Source organism: Rhinopithecus bieti, unplaced genomic scaffold (genome assembly GCF_001698545.2).
Source record: "Rhinopithecus bieti isolate Rb0 unplaced genomic scaffold, ASM169854v2 scaffold_14454, whole genome shotgun sequence".
Taxonomy (NCBI): domain Eukaryota; kingdom Metazoa; phylum Chordata; class Mammalia; order Primates; family Cercopithecidae; genus Rhinopithecus; species Rhinopithecus bieti.
The window spans coordinates 2,241,065-2,257,107 of record NW_016808228.1 but is presented as its reverse complement, the minus strand read 5'-3'; the positions used below and the strand labels follow the sequence as shown (position 1 = coordinate 2,257,107).

Here is a 16,043-nt window from a genome sequence, read left to right as displayed (position 1 = left end):
TTTTTGTGAGACAGAGCCTTGCTCTGTCGCTGAAACTGGAGTGCAGTGGTGCAATCTCGGCTCACTGCAACCTTTGCTTTCTGGGTTCAAGCAATTCTTCTGCCTCAGCCTCCTGAGTAGCTGGGATTACAGGTGCATGCCACCATGCCCAGCTAATTTTTGTATTTTTAGTAGAGACAGGATTTCACCGTGTTGACCAGGCTGATCTCAAATTCCTGACCTCGTGATCCACCCACCTCAGCCTCCCAAAGTGCTGGGATTATAGGTGTGAGCCACTGCTCCCAGCCTAAAGCCAAATTTTAAGCTTATTTCAGTGTTCTCACTGCTTAAGGGATTTTGAGACACTTTTTGGAATTGCCTTGAAACCTGTGTGAAATGTTGATCATTTTCTCTCATTGTCATTCTGCATCTAATTCTTGCTTGGTTCAAACAGTGAAGATTCCCTATCACTGAGGATGTTCAAAAGAATCTATCATGATTAACTCTAAGTGTGTTTTTCATTCCTCCAACATACCAGGCCTTGTCATAATTGCTCCTTCTGTTTGGTCATCCTGCTTCTCCTGGTTAAGTCCTGCTCAGCCTTTGAGACCAGAGTCACATGTCACATCCTCAAGAGCAGCCTTTCCTGATTACCCAGACAGACGTTATGGTTCTGCTCTCTGTGTACCACAGTTTGGCTGACATCTTTTATGGTCTTCACTATGTCATATTTTTAGCAATTTTTCTGTTTGAATTACTGGCTTCCATAATAGACTCTGAGCTTCCTGAGCATAGGAAACATCTCTATTTCCCTTGGCTTTCACAGCACCTAGCATAGTGTCGACCTATCTCATAGTCATTCCATAAATGTTTGTTGAGTGAATGAGTAAGTTTCAGAAATATTTATAACATGGCAACATCGACATTTACTTTGTAAAGGATATTACTCTGTTGGATGTACAAATATTGAAATATTTGTTTAGAAATCAGAAAGATTATTTTATAGTCATACTTTATATATAATCCTTTAGCATTACGTGAGTTATGTATTACATTAAAATTTGAGCCTCCAAATCACACACTCTCACACAACCTATAATGTCTATTAGCAGAACTTAAAAATCTTTATTCAGAGAACTTTTTGCACTTTGCACTAATTATATCATGAGATGATAATCAGACAGCAGAGTATTTGCTTGAAAAAAACAGATTTTAAGTGTATTAACATGTGAGATTCTTTTTTTGTTCAACTCCTAATGATTCCTTTGCCATACTTTAGTAAATTTTGATAAACAGAAAAGCCATTTATTATTTTACATAATTTTTATTAGTTTTCTTTGATATGTATATTTTAATTGAAGAGATGGGTTAGACTATTTTAAGATATTACTAATCTTAAGCCATTGTCAATCAGAAATCAACCTCATCATTTAAACTATCCAGACAGTAGCATTTGAGAATAGCAATTCATAGATAAAACAAAAAAGACGTTATAATAGTTCTTAAGAAGAGTTACATTTTGAGTTAAGTGATACATATCTAGAGGATGAAATGAAATAGATTTATGTGACTTGGGCACTTGCTGAGTGCAGTGTCCCTGCTTCTACCCCAAATGAAGAGAATCAAGGTGACACTTTTCATCCTCGTATGTCCCTGTTACACAGAAAATACGGGCACCTTCTAATAACTAAACATCTTATACTTTTCTTTAAATGTATTGCAATACACTTAAATCCTTTTGGTTTAAAATAGCACAACTCTTGCCTCCTCCCACAAGCTACATTTAATTAAGGAGGCTTTTTAAAAAACCAACAGAGACTTTAAAAAAAATGTTAGCGTGTATAATTTTTTAGCAGAAACTATATAGCTAAATGGAGAGTGTTTCAAACTTTGATCTGCTTTGTGCTATATTTTCATCCATCTTAATTTTCATAGAATCAAGAAATTAAGACCTGAAGGGATTCTAGAAATTAATTAGTTATTTCCTAAGAGGAAAAATCTAAGGCCTGTAAGTGACCCATGTTTGCAGCAGGTGAGATGGCAGGACTAGAAAACACACCTAAGGGCCACTGATTTCTCTCCTTTGTGTCAAATTTTCCCACAGAAATTTTCTACTTATTAGGAATTTATCTGATTGTCTCAAACTTGAGATGAAGATCTTCCTGGTGCCAAAGTAAAGTAAATTTTTTTAAAACTTTCCAATTTTCTTTCCTTTTTGAGGACAAAATAGTTCCCTCAAGTTTATAAAGAATATAGAAAATGAAACTAGAGTCTTGGTTCAGGCCTTCCTAGAAGAATTGATCATTGGGCTCCTCAGTCCCTTTGTGCTGCTATAACAAAGTGCTTGAGACTGGGTGATTTATAAAGAACAGAAATTTATTTCTCAGAGTTCTGAAGGATCAAGGCACTGGCAAGTTCAGAGTGTCTGGTTTCTGCTTCCAAGACAGCAGGTGCCTTGTTGCTGGATCCTCCGAAGGGGACGAACGCTGTGTTCTTACATGGCAGAAGGCAGAAGGGCAAAGGGCTTAGCTAGTTGCCTATTTAATTATTTATTTATTTTGGAGGCGGAGTTTTGCTTTCGTCACCCAGGCTGGAGTGCAGTGGTGTGATCTCGGCTCACTGCAACCTCTGCCTCCCAGGTTCAAGCGATTCTCCTGCCTCAGCCTCCCAAGTAGCTGGGATTACAGGCATGTACCACCATGCCCGGCTAACTTTTTTTAATTTTTAGTAGAGATGGGGTTTCTCCATGTTGGTTAGGGTGGTCTTGAACTCCTGAACTCAGGTGATCTGCCCACCTTAGTCTCCCAAAGTCCTGGGATTATAGGCGTGAGTCACTGCCTGGGCAACATTTTATTTTAATTAGTGGATAATACTGCTAAACCAATCAAGGTTACATTGAACTGACATCTATATTTCATTTGTGAGCTTTGCAAAGACTTAAGTCCCTAGGGAGAATTCAGAGGCAGAGAGAAAATTTTTAATGAGAGTATGTTAAATTTTATCTGACATTTTATACAGCACCAAAATATCCTGGTTAGAGATTTTGCAAAAGGAAGGTGAAGCTTCCTTTTAAAACATGACTTTCTTAGTAAAAGTATTCATCGTATTTCACAAATTCTGAGGTGCACAGTGTTTCCCATTTTAACATCTCCGAAATTGGGGTGTATCTTACAATTGTTGATGGATTATAGTTTAGTTGGCAATTTTTTTTAGTGTTACATAAAATACTGTATTTCATAACTGATAGCATCAAAGATTTGATAAATCAGTAGGTTTAAAATATGCTCTTTGGGTTACATGGAGTCCAAATATGTGCATTTATTGATAAGCCTGGTGTGTTGAACTTGTTTTCTCCCAGTTTCCCCTTTTGGAATTGTACGTGCAACTTAAAGTTACTAGTGGCATAGATGGCAGGGGTTTTATTATTTTGTTTTTTACACGCAGGTGCAGGTTTATGATCTGTAGAGGCCACCGTGTGCTGCTTCAGAGGTCCTTGTGGTATTACGTTTAAACAGACACCAGAAATTATGTAAAACCAAATAGCTTGAGTCTCTTCTTCTCTTGTATGGAAGAATACACTTTAGAGTTAGTCTCGTGGCTTTCATACTGGATCATGCATATGAAAAACTAGATTATGGGAGATGGCCATAGCCCTGATCTGTCCAATCACAATCTGACCACTCTTTAGATATCATAGTGTTGCTGGATGGTGGTGACTTCACCTAAACCAGATTTTCAGCGCTGATAGTCCCAGTGTGTGCTGCTGCAGCTTGAGGTGGACGGTGTGTCACCAGGCTCCGTGCCATATAAGCAAGAGCACTGGAAGGTACTGATGTTCTCTGTGATAACCTCTTCCTGCGGGACTGGCTTCTCAGAACTAACCCAGGAAATTACCCAGAGTGGCACAAGAAGCACTACTGACACCTCGTGGAGTCAGCAATATTAAACTTTCTAATGTTTTTGCATCTGATCTGCATTTTGTTTGAGAGCTATCTCAGAACTCAAACTTAATCTGCCCTTAAACAAATCTCTTAACCGCTCTCCCTCCCTGTAGATAAAAGGATAAAAAACCTGGTTACTAGCGAGTATCTCCACAGCGGCTGTGATAACTCATATGTCCCTTTACTTTTCGTTGGATTTCCCACTCAAGTCTCAATTTTGAGATGAAATTGGAGACCTTTTTTTTTGAACCTTTAGCATAATTCTTCTCTAGCTGCTGCCCTTGACAATAGTGACTATCTTTAACATCTGAAAGCATTGTAAGCCAGTGGTTGTACTTCATTGATTGCAACTTCATAAGTAGAATTTTTACCATTCTATTAAAAAGAAATAAAAAATAATAACATTTAGGAAATCATACTACATAGAGATAGTTTATCTGTTCATGATTTCTCTGGGAATGAGGGTGGCAGGAGAAAATTAGGTCTTTGCCATATGAGTCCTTTGTGAAAAATAATACATTTTGGACCAAGTGGTATGAAGAAACACTCTTCTACCAGCTATCTGTATGTGTTTTGAACTGATTGTAATAATACATTTAAAGTAAATATTCTTTTGCTTTTAATGACTAAAGTCATTGAGCCAAGAGCAAGGGGGAATTGTTTCTGCTCCTTCTGCCCCTTTGTAGGATATTGATTGTTCCTCTTGTGAATTAAAGTCAAAATATGTTTAACCATTTCTGATTAGTATCAATTAATTAACAAATCTGTTAAACCACTTACCTTTTGGACATTTAATCTTATTAAAAAGTAAACTTATTACATAAAAAAGGTTTTGGATCATATAAGGTTATTTGATGTTAATTTACAGTTAGGCAGGTGTGGCTTTCAGAGTAAGATTACCATATAATTTTGCCATCTGTTCACCCAATTTTAATGAAAAAAATTATTTTAAGAGGAGGCAACTAAGTGGCAAATATGGCAAGTTTCAGTTGTTGTAGAATGCATTCAAAATTATAGGAACTTGGAGACCGCTCATGTTTTTTATATGGAAAACATTTTCTCCTCCTTTCTTACTTCTCATAAAGTGGGCCAGATGGAGAACATATCCCCAGGACAGATCATTGATGAACCCATCCGACCAGTCAACATTCCCAGAAAAGAAAAGGATTTCCAAGGAATGCTGGAATACAAGAAGGAGGATGAGCAAAAACTTGTTAAGAACCTGATTCTGGGCAAGTATTTTCTGCATTGGATAAAAGTTCCTCTGGCACATGGGTCAATGGTGGGAAAAACGAGTCGCTAATTTTTGAGATATTCAGCATAGGTTTCATTAGACATCATCATGTACCATGTATTCTAGTGTTGCAGTAGTGTTCTGACCACACCAAGCACTTTCAGTCCAACTGCAGGGACACATGCCTCAGACCCACCTACAAGGATTGCTCAAGATCAGGTCTTCTCAGCCCTGGCTGCACATTAGAATCACCTGGAAGCTTTGAACCATACTGATGTATCTCTCCCTCTTGCCTAGTTAAATCAAAATCTCTATAGAGATGAACCTGGCAATGTCTAGTACTTAAAAAAAAAAGAAGAAGAAGAAGGAAGGAGGGAAGGAAGGAGAGAGGGAAGGACGGAAGGAAGGAAGGACGGACGGAAGGAAGGAAGGAAGGATGGAAGGAAGGAAGGAGGGAGGGAAGGACGGAAGGAAGGAAGGACGGACGGAAGGAAGGAAGGATGGAAGGAAGGAAAACAAACCCCTCAAGGTCAGCCTCGGGAACATAGCAAGACCGCATCTCTCCAAAGACAAAGAAAAAAATTACCCAGGTGTTGGTGCATGCCTGTAGTCCTAGCTACTCAAGAGGCTAAGGTGGGAGGATCATGTAAGCCTAGGAGTTCAAGACTACAGTGAGCTGTGACTATACCACTGCACTCCATCCTGGGCTACACAGCAAGAGTCTGTCTCAAAATAAAATAAAAGCTTAAGAGATTCTCAAGTGTAACCACAGTTGAGCACAACTGCTCTAGGCCATTTAGGTTCCTGAATTTCAGTTTTTCCTTACTCCCCTAGAAAGGTTTGCAACTAAATAGGTCAAGGACAGCAGTGTAATAATAAGGAAGAAAGAAAAAAAGGAAAAGATTCTAACAAAGGAAGGAATGGACAGAACAAATGAGGTGGGAGTGCAAAAAGCCTTTCAGAATAGCACACTGCCTTTAAGATTGGGTCTGAGCCCACCAGCTTTGCAAGAAGACTTTTTAGAGGGTGGTGGTAAATGATTAGAGTGCACACACCGTAAGTTGTGAAGTGAAAATCTAAAAACCTCTCCTTTCAGCCTTTGCACAGCATTCCTCCCGCCAGGTGCCAAGGTGACAGCAATGGGGTTGGCACTTATACCTGATTGAATGTTCCTGGCATTAAACTTAGTACTATATATAGTTGCACAGGTGCTTAAGTTTCAACATGAATTTCATTTAGCAAAAATGTTAAGGAGCCACTGGTTTTTAAGCACAGAATTAACAGATTTATCAGTTCAGCCATGTTTAATGAACTCTTATGTGCCAAGCATTTTCTAGGTAATGAGCAAAGTGAAATACCCAGTTTACAGAGTTTACATTCCAGTGGAGAAATAAAGAAAACAAAATAAACAATTATATGATGGAATAAAAAGAATAAAGAGTGAAGGCAGGTGTACTGGTTTGTGTAAAATTGTCAGGAAACACTCTTTGGTAAGGTGATCTTTGGACAGACACCAAAGGAAGTAAGCGAACAAGTCATGCTAATATCTGAGGAAAGAACATTCAAGGCAGAAAAACAGTAAGCACGTAGGCCCTGGGCGGGGAGCATACCTGGCATGTTTAACCAACAGCAAGGAGACCCATTTGACTGGAGCAGAGTGAGCTGGAGTGGGGAAGGGGAATAGGGCCAGATCCCATGAACTATGGTGAGGATTTTGACTTTTATAAATGCATGACATGAGAAGCTGCTTGGAGGATTCTCAGAACAAGAGTGACATGATCTGACCAACATTTTCTGAAAGAATGGCTCTGATTGTTGTATGGAAAATGCACTACTGGGGAACGAGAGATGAATTAGGGAAGCCAGTTAGGGAGCTATTGCAGCAGCCCAGCGGGAGATGATGGTAGCCTCCATGGTACATCTGTAGCTGGTAGAAGCAGTGAGAAGTAGCTGGATTTTGGACGTATTTTGTAGATAGAGCCAACAGGGTTTGTTGATGGATTGGATATGTGGTACAAGAAAAGAGTCAAAAATGAGGATGAGGTTTGTAATCTAGGGTACTGGAAGACTGGAGCTGCCATTTACTTACTAAGATGGGGACAACTTCCAAAAAAGTAGGTTCCTTAGGGAAGCAAGAGTTTGGTTTGGGAGAGGCTTAGTTTCATGTGCCTGAGTAGAGTTGTCAAGAAGGCGGTTGATAGTGAGACTGGAGTTCAAGGGAAAAGTCAGCGCAGGAGATAACAGTTTGAGAGTTGTCATTATATAGACATGCCCCACACTCCAGAATTTTTCTACTTAAAGAGCCATTAAAATACACTTTTTATATTACCTACTTACCTTGAATGATTGAACTCTTACATGACAACTGCGCTTTTATATCTCACAATGCATGCCTTGTGAAAATTTTCCATGTTATATAAAATTATTATTTTTTCTTTTTTTAGAACTGAAGCCACGTGGTGTAGCAGTCAATTTAATTCCAGGATTACCGGCATATATCCTGTTTATGTGTGTTCGACATGCTGACTACCTGAATGATGATCAGAAAGTAAGGTCGTTGCTAACATCAACAATTAACAGCATCAAAAAAGTATTGAAGGTCAGTTCCTGTTCAACGAAATTCTCATCATGAATTGTTAATGATGACAGAATCTGCACTGATTGCTTTTCCTTCCTTAGAATTTAGCTAAGTTGCTTGTGACTAACTTTCCAATTTTTATTTACTTACTTATCTATTTTGAGACAGGGTTTTGCTATGTCACCTAGGCTGAAGTACAGTAGTACAATCTCAGCTCAACTGCAGCCCCAGTGCAATCCCAGGATCAAGCGATCCTCTCAGCTCAGCCTCCCAAGTATCTGAGACCACAGTTGTATGCCACCACGCCCAGCTAATTTTTTATGTTTTGTAGAGACAGGGTCTCACTGTGTTGCCCAGGCTGGTCTCCAATTCCTAGGCTCAAGTGATCCTCCCCCTTCAACTTCCCAAAGTACTGAGATTACAGGCGTGAGCCACTGCACCCCGCCACTTTTCAGTCTTGAGTGAAAACTTCCACTGGAGGAAATGCTCTTCCTTGAATATGTCCATCTGCCTTCTTTCAAAACAGGGCTCAAGTTGAACAGTAATCAAAATCAACTTGACATAGCTGCATTTAATTGTGCAGTAAACTAAGTTTATTCATGGACAGATATAGTTTGAGGTTTTACTTAGAACTAAAAAATATTTAGTAGAGTTCATATATACAGGGAATGTGATGCTGAAATTAAAATAGATGTTAAATAAGTTTAAGATATGGCTCATTCATATAAAAAGATGTCTGATAAAACATTACAATTTTCGGCCGGGCGCCGGTGGCTCAAGCCTGTTAATCCCAGCACTTTGCGGAAGGCCGAGGACGGCGGATCCGACGGTCAGGAAGATCGAGACCATCCCTGGCAATACGGCTGAAACCCCGTCTTACTAAAAAATACAAAAAAACTAGCCGGGGCCGGACGGACGGCGGGGCCTGTCAGTTCCCAGCTACTCGGGAGCTGAGGACAGGAGAATGGCGGCTGAACCCGGCCCGAGGCCGGAGCTGTGCAGTGAGCCTAGAGCCGGCACTGCACTCCAGCTGGGGCGGCAGGAGCAAGACTCCGTCTCAAAAAAAAAAAAAAAAAAAAAAAAAAACATTACAATTTTTCTTCCAACTTTTTCTCCACCTCACCCCATAATTTTCCCTGTTGCCTAAAATGCCTGGTTCCATGTGGGAAGCAACACACAGATGCTAATCAGAAAGGAAAGACTTGGAAAAGACAGCAAAAATTATATAACTGAGCAGAAAGCCTACACAACTCAGTAGTCACTGAGTCACCTTGCATAATCCCCCTCTTGACTCCAGAGAAACAGTGAGCATAGGCTTAGTTTTAACTCAGTGTTGCTGTGAGGAGCTAAGATCATGTGTTCCAGGTACTTTGCTTTCGGATTATCAAACTTAATGAGAGCTTTTAGGGTAAAGGTAAGTGGATAGTCAGCGTGCCAGTGGACTCTTTCAAATCTAAGACTTCTTTTATGAACTTAAAAAAAAATTAGGTAAAACATACATAACATAAAACTTGCCATATTCACCATTTTTAAGTGTACAGTTATGTGGCATTAAATGTGTTCACACTGTTGTACAGCCATCACCACCATCCATCTCCAGAGCTTTTTCATTCTCCCCAACTGAAACACAGTACCCATTAAATGCTAACTCCCCGTTCCTCCCTCCGTCAGCCCTGGGGAGCAAACTTTTGATAAATGCTGGTTCTCTCTTGGTCCCTATTGTGCAGATACTTTCTGTAGTTAACATTCTACAGTGGTTACTAACGCATGGAGTTTCTGAAGATTTAACAGTTAAAAATTGATGAATGTCTTCCCAACATAACTCATTTTATTTTGAGTGTGTTGATGTAATATTGTACTTAGATAAACTACAAGTTTTGCTACTTCTTAGGCCAACTCCTAGAGAGAGAAAAAACTAAATCATAAAGTTTTCTTTCTCTCATCATAATTGCAAGAAGATGCTTATCTGGTTTGACTATTGTACCAAATTCTGTAAAGATTAAAAACGAGTGGGCACTAGAACATAACACTCTTTAATAGCACTCTTTAATACCATTTAAAATTAATGTGCATTTGTCTCACATCCCAGTTTTGAATTGTATATTTGTGTTGCATACCTGTTTCAACTTTGGCAACAGAGTGAGTCTGTCTCCAAAAAAAAAAAGCGGGGGGTTAGCAAAGGCTGGAGCCCACTAATGAAAACAGATGCTGGGTTATTTCTAGAATGAAGTCTTCTCCTTAGGTTTTAATCACCTTTATCTGGTAACTGTTTAGTATAGGTGCCGTTACATCCAGCTGGGACTATTCTGAGGATCTCTGCAGTTTGACTTGTGTAGACTTCAGTGAAGACAGTCTAGATTGGTGCTTTAGTGACGCTCTTCCATAGCCTGACAGTGACCAGCACATTTTCCCAATCTGCATTCATTGCCTTTGTCAGCTTAGCCCAGAGCCTCCGCTAGGAACAGTTGTAATCCAGATTTTTGGAAGAGGCAGAGTTATTTTTAGTCAAATCTGCACTTAAACTATAGGATGATTTTCTGTGTTTGGGGATGTAATAAGATTGTATTTACTGGCAGTAAATAATTTATTATTTTACTTATTTTATTCACAGTCCTCTGACATTGGAAGACTACATAGCTAGGTCTTTTGGATATTTACTTAGTGGTAAAGTCAGGACCTGAGTGCAGTAATTCTGTCTCTGTTGAAAAGACTTAGTTAGGTTTGATATCCTCTAGGATTTTTTTTCTTAAAAGTCTTTTTAGGGGAGTATTCTACAAAATTCAAGAGTGCTTTGTACCTTCTTAAAAAGGTGATTTTATTTATGTAAAAAAAAAAGATGAGAAACCCATCTTTCCCCATGATATATCCTGTGCACTTTTACTGCATAAAGCCGCTACCAAGAAACCAAAGGCAGATACTCTCATACAGATTCTAAGAACCTGGGTTTTGTTGTGATATGGTAGTAGAGTTACTGGAATATATTGATTTCCTGCAAAAAAAAAATGAGCTTCTAAGACCATTTAATGCTAGGCACCTGTCCTAGGTAAACTATTCTGGTTTTCCTTTGCAAGGTTTTCTGAGAAAAGTGTAGGCAAACATTGATATTTCTGTGACTTCCCATATACAAACTGGGATTAGTTCATCCAAATGGTTTAGTTGACAAATGCATGGTCCTTCCAAGTATGTCTGCCATGCAGCTCCTGGGAAGTATTCCCAGCCCTGACAGCTTTTTCAGGCACAATGAGTCTCTCTTCTTCCTGCCACGGTGGCCCAGTCCTGGTGAAGAGCCAACCAGCTTTCCCCTGACTGTACTGCTCAGCGCAGGACTTCCTCCATCTCATCTCTGGATTCACAGCTCAGAAATTTTGTCTTACCCTTGACAAGATTTTTTTTTTTTTTTTTTTGAGGCGGAGTCTCGCTGTCACCCGGACTGGAGTGCAGTGGCCAGATCTCAGCTCACTGCAAGCTCCGCCTCCCGGGTTTACGCCATTCTCCTGCCTCAGCCTCCCGAGTAGCTGGGACTACAGGCGCCCGCCACCTCGCCCGGCTAGTTTTGTATTTTAGTAGAGACGGGGTTTCACCGTGTTAGCCAGAATGGTCTCGATCTCCTGACCTCGTGATCCGCCCGTCTCGGCCTCCCAAAGTGCTGGGATTACAGGCTTGAGCCACCGCGCCCGGCCGACAAGATTTTTAATCTGTCTGGGTTTAAGTGCTTCAAATTCTCTATCACAATATTAGTTATTCCTCTTTCTGCTTTTAGTTCTGATTCCCATCATTAACCCCAAGGCGGACATGAGTTTGGATCAGTGGTGGCTGGGTGAATTTTTTTTTTTTTTTGAGATAGAGTCTTGTTCTGTCTCTAGGCTGGAGTGCAGTGGCACAATCCTGGCGCACTGCAATCTCCGCCTCCTGGACTTAAGTGATTCTTCTACCTCAGCTTCCCAAGTAGCTGGGATTACAGGCATGTGCCACCACGCCCAGCTAATTTTTGTATTTTTGGTAGAGATGGGGTTTCGCCATGTTGGCCAGGCTGGTCTCGAACTCCTGACCTCAGGTGATCCACCCACCTCGGCCTTCCAAAGTGCTGGGATTACAGGTGTGCGCCACCGTGCCCGGCTGGGTGAATTTTTTTCTGCTTAAAGAAACAGCTAAATTCACATCAGTTTAATTTTCTATGCCAAAAAAGTGAATAGTAAGCAAAGCAACAACTAATGAACCTGGTGGCTGACATTCTGCTAGCAATGACATAAGACTTTACAACTGTAATGTGATCTATTTTTATAATTGTTTATAATGGTAACTGAAAGAAATGGGTCTTTTGGTATCTGTTCAATTTTTTTTAGGTTATTTCCCTAAGGAAAAGGCAAATTTAGAATTATTCTCTCTTTCAGAAAAGAGGTGATGATTTTGAAACCGTCTCCTTCTGGCTCTCTAACACATGCCGATTTTTGCACTGCTTGAAGCAGTACAGTGGAGAAGAGGTGAGAAAACCTTGATTACAAAATCAGCATGCTATACTTTCTCTGACCTTTTTAAGGAAAAATTTAAAAGCACAAAATGTTTAACCATTTCTTTATTTAGAAACCCAAATTTAGAGGTGGCTTGGAAGTTCATTGCTTTGTTCGATGTTCACTATCTATGAAACAGTGATTTGGAGAATGATAGTTTCTTCTTCACATTATGAGAAAGCATAGAGAAAAATAAAATGAGCATTGGTCAGTGTATAGTTACCAGAAGTGAAACTTTTTGTCAGTATGTTTTAGTGGGCATTTCAAGAGCTAGTATCAGAATAGTGAACTATTTAAAGAAACTAATCAGTTTTGGCTTGCCACAATACCTTAAAAGGTGGTCAAAGATCATGTCTTTCAATTTGTCCAAAAAAATCTCTATTGTTTTTGTTTGTAGGGATGTGTTCATTAGTTGTTTGATAGACTTCAAATATTTCAAAACTATGTAGAAGGTTAATAATGACCATTAAGGGCTGCTTAGTATGTGTCAGACAGCACTTATTATACATGGTGTTATTTATGATCATTAATTCTTACAGCATCTCTGTGAGGTAGGAATTATAGCCCACTTTTACAGATGAGGAAGCCAAGGCTCACTGGGGCTCATTGATTTGCCCAAGTCCTCTTGGCCACAAGGAGCAGAGCTGGGATCCTGGATCTGGCACCGTTGAGGGCCCATGACCCTAACCAACTGCCCTCCATGCCTCCCATCCCTTTGCCAGGAGGGCAGCAGAGAAGGTGCCCAGCAGCATTTCCCGAGCACCCCAAGACCCAGGCCTGTCCTGGCAGATGATGGGAAACACAGAGATGAGCAAGGCCCGGTCCCTGAGAAGACGGGGCCAACAGACCAGAATCCCCCTGAGGGGTTGTTGACTGCATCCTGTCAGTCCCCACTTTTGGACCAGTCATTAAGTAGGTGGTAAGGAGGCAGATGCTTGGCTGTGTGGAGAATCCTCAAAGTAAGCATTTGCCTTTATCAGGTAGCGTCAGGCAAGCAACGTGTTAAACTGCAAAGTGACTGGAAAAAGGGCCGCCCATTCAGTTCCATTTTAACAGATACCACCAAAGATTCCCTTCTAACCTCTGACTGAAAACCATGGTGTGGGTACCACGAAATAGAGTAAAGGGAACTTTTTGTATGTATTCACCAGTCTCTGTAGAAATTGGTCTATTTCAAGATTATATATGTCCTTTGGGTGTAGTTTTTAAGAACAGGACTATAATGAACTGAAGTTAAGAGATTAGCACTCTAGATAATTTAGTGTTTGACAGTAAGCCTGCTGTTTCAGAAGTGAAACACGTTTTTATTTTATTTTATTTTATTTTATTTTATTTTATTTTATTTTTTTAGTTAAGTTCCTCCAACTTGTTTCATTGACATTGCTGTTGGGAAGACTTAAATGCTAGGTTGCCAAGTTTAGGTATTATTGAAAAGCTAGTAAGAAGTGGAGGGGGGTATGATGGAAGCGAACAAACACACATCAGCATTTCAGAATGTCAGTCCTGGCATTTTAGTGGGGAAGCTCCTTGGACAGAGCAGAAAAGAGCATGAAGATGCTGATCAAATCGGAGATAGTTAAACTGAAGAGACAGGTTACTTCACGTGTTTCATTAACTTTGCATTATGACTCTAGGGCTTTATGAAGCACAACACATCTCGCCAGAATGAACACTGCCTCACCAATTTTGACCTGGCTGAGTATCGGCAGGTGCTGAGTGACCTGGCCATTCAGATCTACCAGCAGCTCGTGCGGGTGTTAGAGAACATCCTTCAGCCAATGATTGGTAAGGCCAGGGCCCCACTGGGCATTGCAGCCTGCCTATCATTCGTGCCCATCAATAAGTAGCCTCCAGTGGCACATGTTTCAGGGCAGCTATTCATTTGGGGAGCATAAAGTAGTAAGATACAGGGCTAAAATAGGGCTAAAATTAGCTGAGGAATCCCAGAAACCCAGCCATAGTTAACTGGGATGCATCAAAATCACTACTTCCACAAGACTGAAACAGTAGTTTCTGGTTTCCTTCCCTAATATTTAATGTTTAAATTCAGTTTAATGCATTGAATTTTAAAAAATTGTTTTAAGTTACTAAACACTGTTATCTTCTGGCAAATTATCAGCAGCATCTCTTTTTTTTTTTGAGATGGAGTCTGGCTCTGTCACCCAGGCTGGAGTGCAGTGGCATGATCTCAGCTCACTGCAAGCTCTGCCTCCCGGGTTCACGCCATTCTCCTGCCTCAGCCTCCCGAGTAGCCGGGACTACAGGCACCCGCCACCACGCCTGGCTATTTTTTTGCATTTTTAGTAGAGACAGGGTTTCACTGTGTTAGCCAGGATGGTCTCGATCTCCTGACCTTGTGAGCCACCCACCTCAGCCTCCCAAAGTGCTGGGATTACAGATGTGAGCCACTGCGCCCAGCCCATCAGCAGGCTCTTAAGGCTACTTCCAGCTACACTTTCTTTCGCCATCCATGCATTTTCCATGTTTCCACAACTTCTTCATTTCCCTTCTGTGGGCTCATAGTGTTTCCTTTGCTTTCATAGGCCACAGTTAATTAGCTATTTGAGACATCAAAAGCTGAGGAAGCCATGGGAGATGGCAATGTTTTCTTCAGATGTCCCTTAAAAAGTCAGTAAAGCACCCTAGGTCGGCGAAAATATAGGAGGTAACACAGATACCAAGAAGGTCAGCTTCAGCCAATTTTTCTATTGCTTTGCCTGTTTCTATTGGCTGAATAAGAAGTTCACCTCGACCAGGTACGGTGGCTCAAGCCTGTAATCCCAGCACTTTGGGAGGCCGAGACGGGCGGATCACGACGTCAGGAGATCGAGACTATCCTGTCTAACACGGTGAAACCCCGTCTCTACTAAAAAATACAAAAAACTAGCCGGGCGAGGTGGCGGGTGCCTGTAGTCCCAGCTACTCAGGAGGCTGAGGCAGGAGAATGGCATAAACCCGGGAGGCGGAGCTTGCAGTGAGCTGAGATCCTGCCACTGCACTCCAGCCTGGGCAACAGAGCAAGACTCCGTCTCAAAAAAAAAATCAAAGTTCACCTCAAAGAAGCCCCAATCTAAATCCCTACTCCTATCTCCCAGTCATTTAACAGCAACAACAAACGTGCCAGTTCTAGGGAATCTATGTTTAGCACAATTAAATAGCAAGATGGACCAGACGTGGCCTTTGCTCTCAAGGGACTCACAGGGAGTGGACCCCTCAGAAACATCGTAGGGGAAGTATAAGCCAAATGCTAAGAGAGCACAACAGGGAAGCAGCCAGGCCACAGATGAGAAGACGAATCCTGGGAGACGGAGGTCAGCCCAAGGGCCCACTGCTATTGTGGGAAGCCCAGAATAAGGAAGGGCGCAGCTCTCCAGCCCCATACCACTCCCCTCTACCATGTCTTCTCCAAGATGATTGTCAGTGCCCTGCCTTTCTTACTGTTTTTGCCTCTGAGGCTCAGATAACATGGAGAATGCTTATCTTAACCCTAACTGCTACCAACCACTCTCAAAAGCCCACCCAAGACATACACACTTGTGCTATCACAAGGCTACTGCTTCTTACTCTTCTTATTTTAGAAAAGACACCGTTAAGTTTACTTAAATTCATAGTAAAGTTTTACATTTAAGAATTATTCCTTCAGTAAAGTTTAAAATCCAGAAGCCCTTTTGTAGTGAAGTTCCTTTTCCCTGTATTTTGGCACCCAGATCATTTTCCTTCCTTCTTTTCTTCCTTCCTTCCTTCCTTCCTTCCCTCCCTCCCTCCTTCCTGCCTTCCTTCCTTCCTTCCCTCCCTCCCTCCCT

At 41.0% G+C, this 16,043-nt stretch overlaps 1 protein-coding gene across 1 annotated transcript in view; it reads left to right on the top strand.

Moving 5' to 3' along the window:
- Positions 1–16,043, top strand: part of MYO5A (myosin VA) — a 228,597-nt gene that overhangs the window by 200,499 nt on the left and 12,055 nt on the right. The window contains 4 exon segments of the mRNA XM_017885963.1: positions 5,006–5,152; positions 7,599–7,753; positions 12,124–12,213; positions 13,875–14,025. Of these exon segments, the coding sequence (XP_017741452.1) occupies positions 5,006–5,152; positions 7,599–7,753; positions 12,124–12,213; positions 13,875–14,025 (543 nt within the window).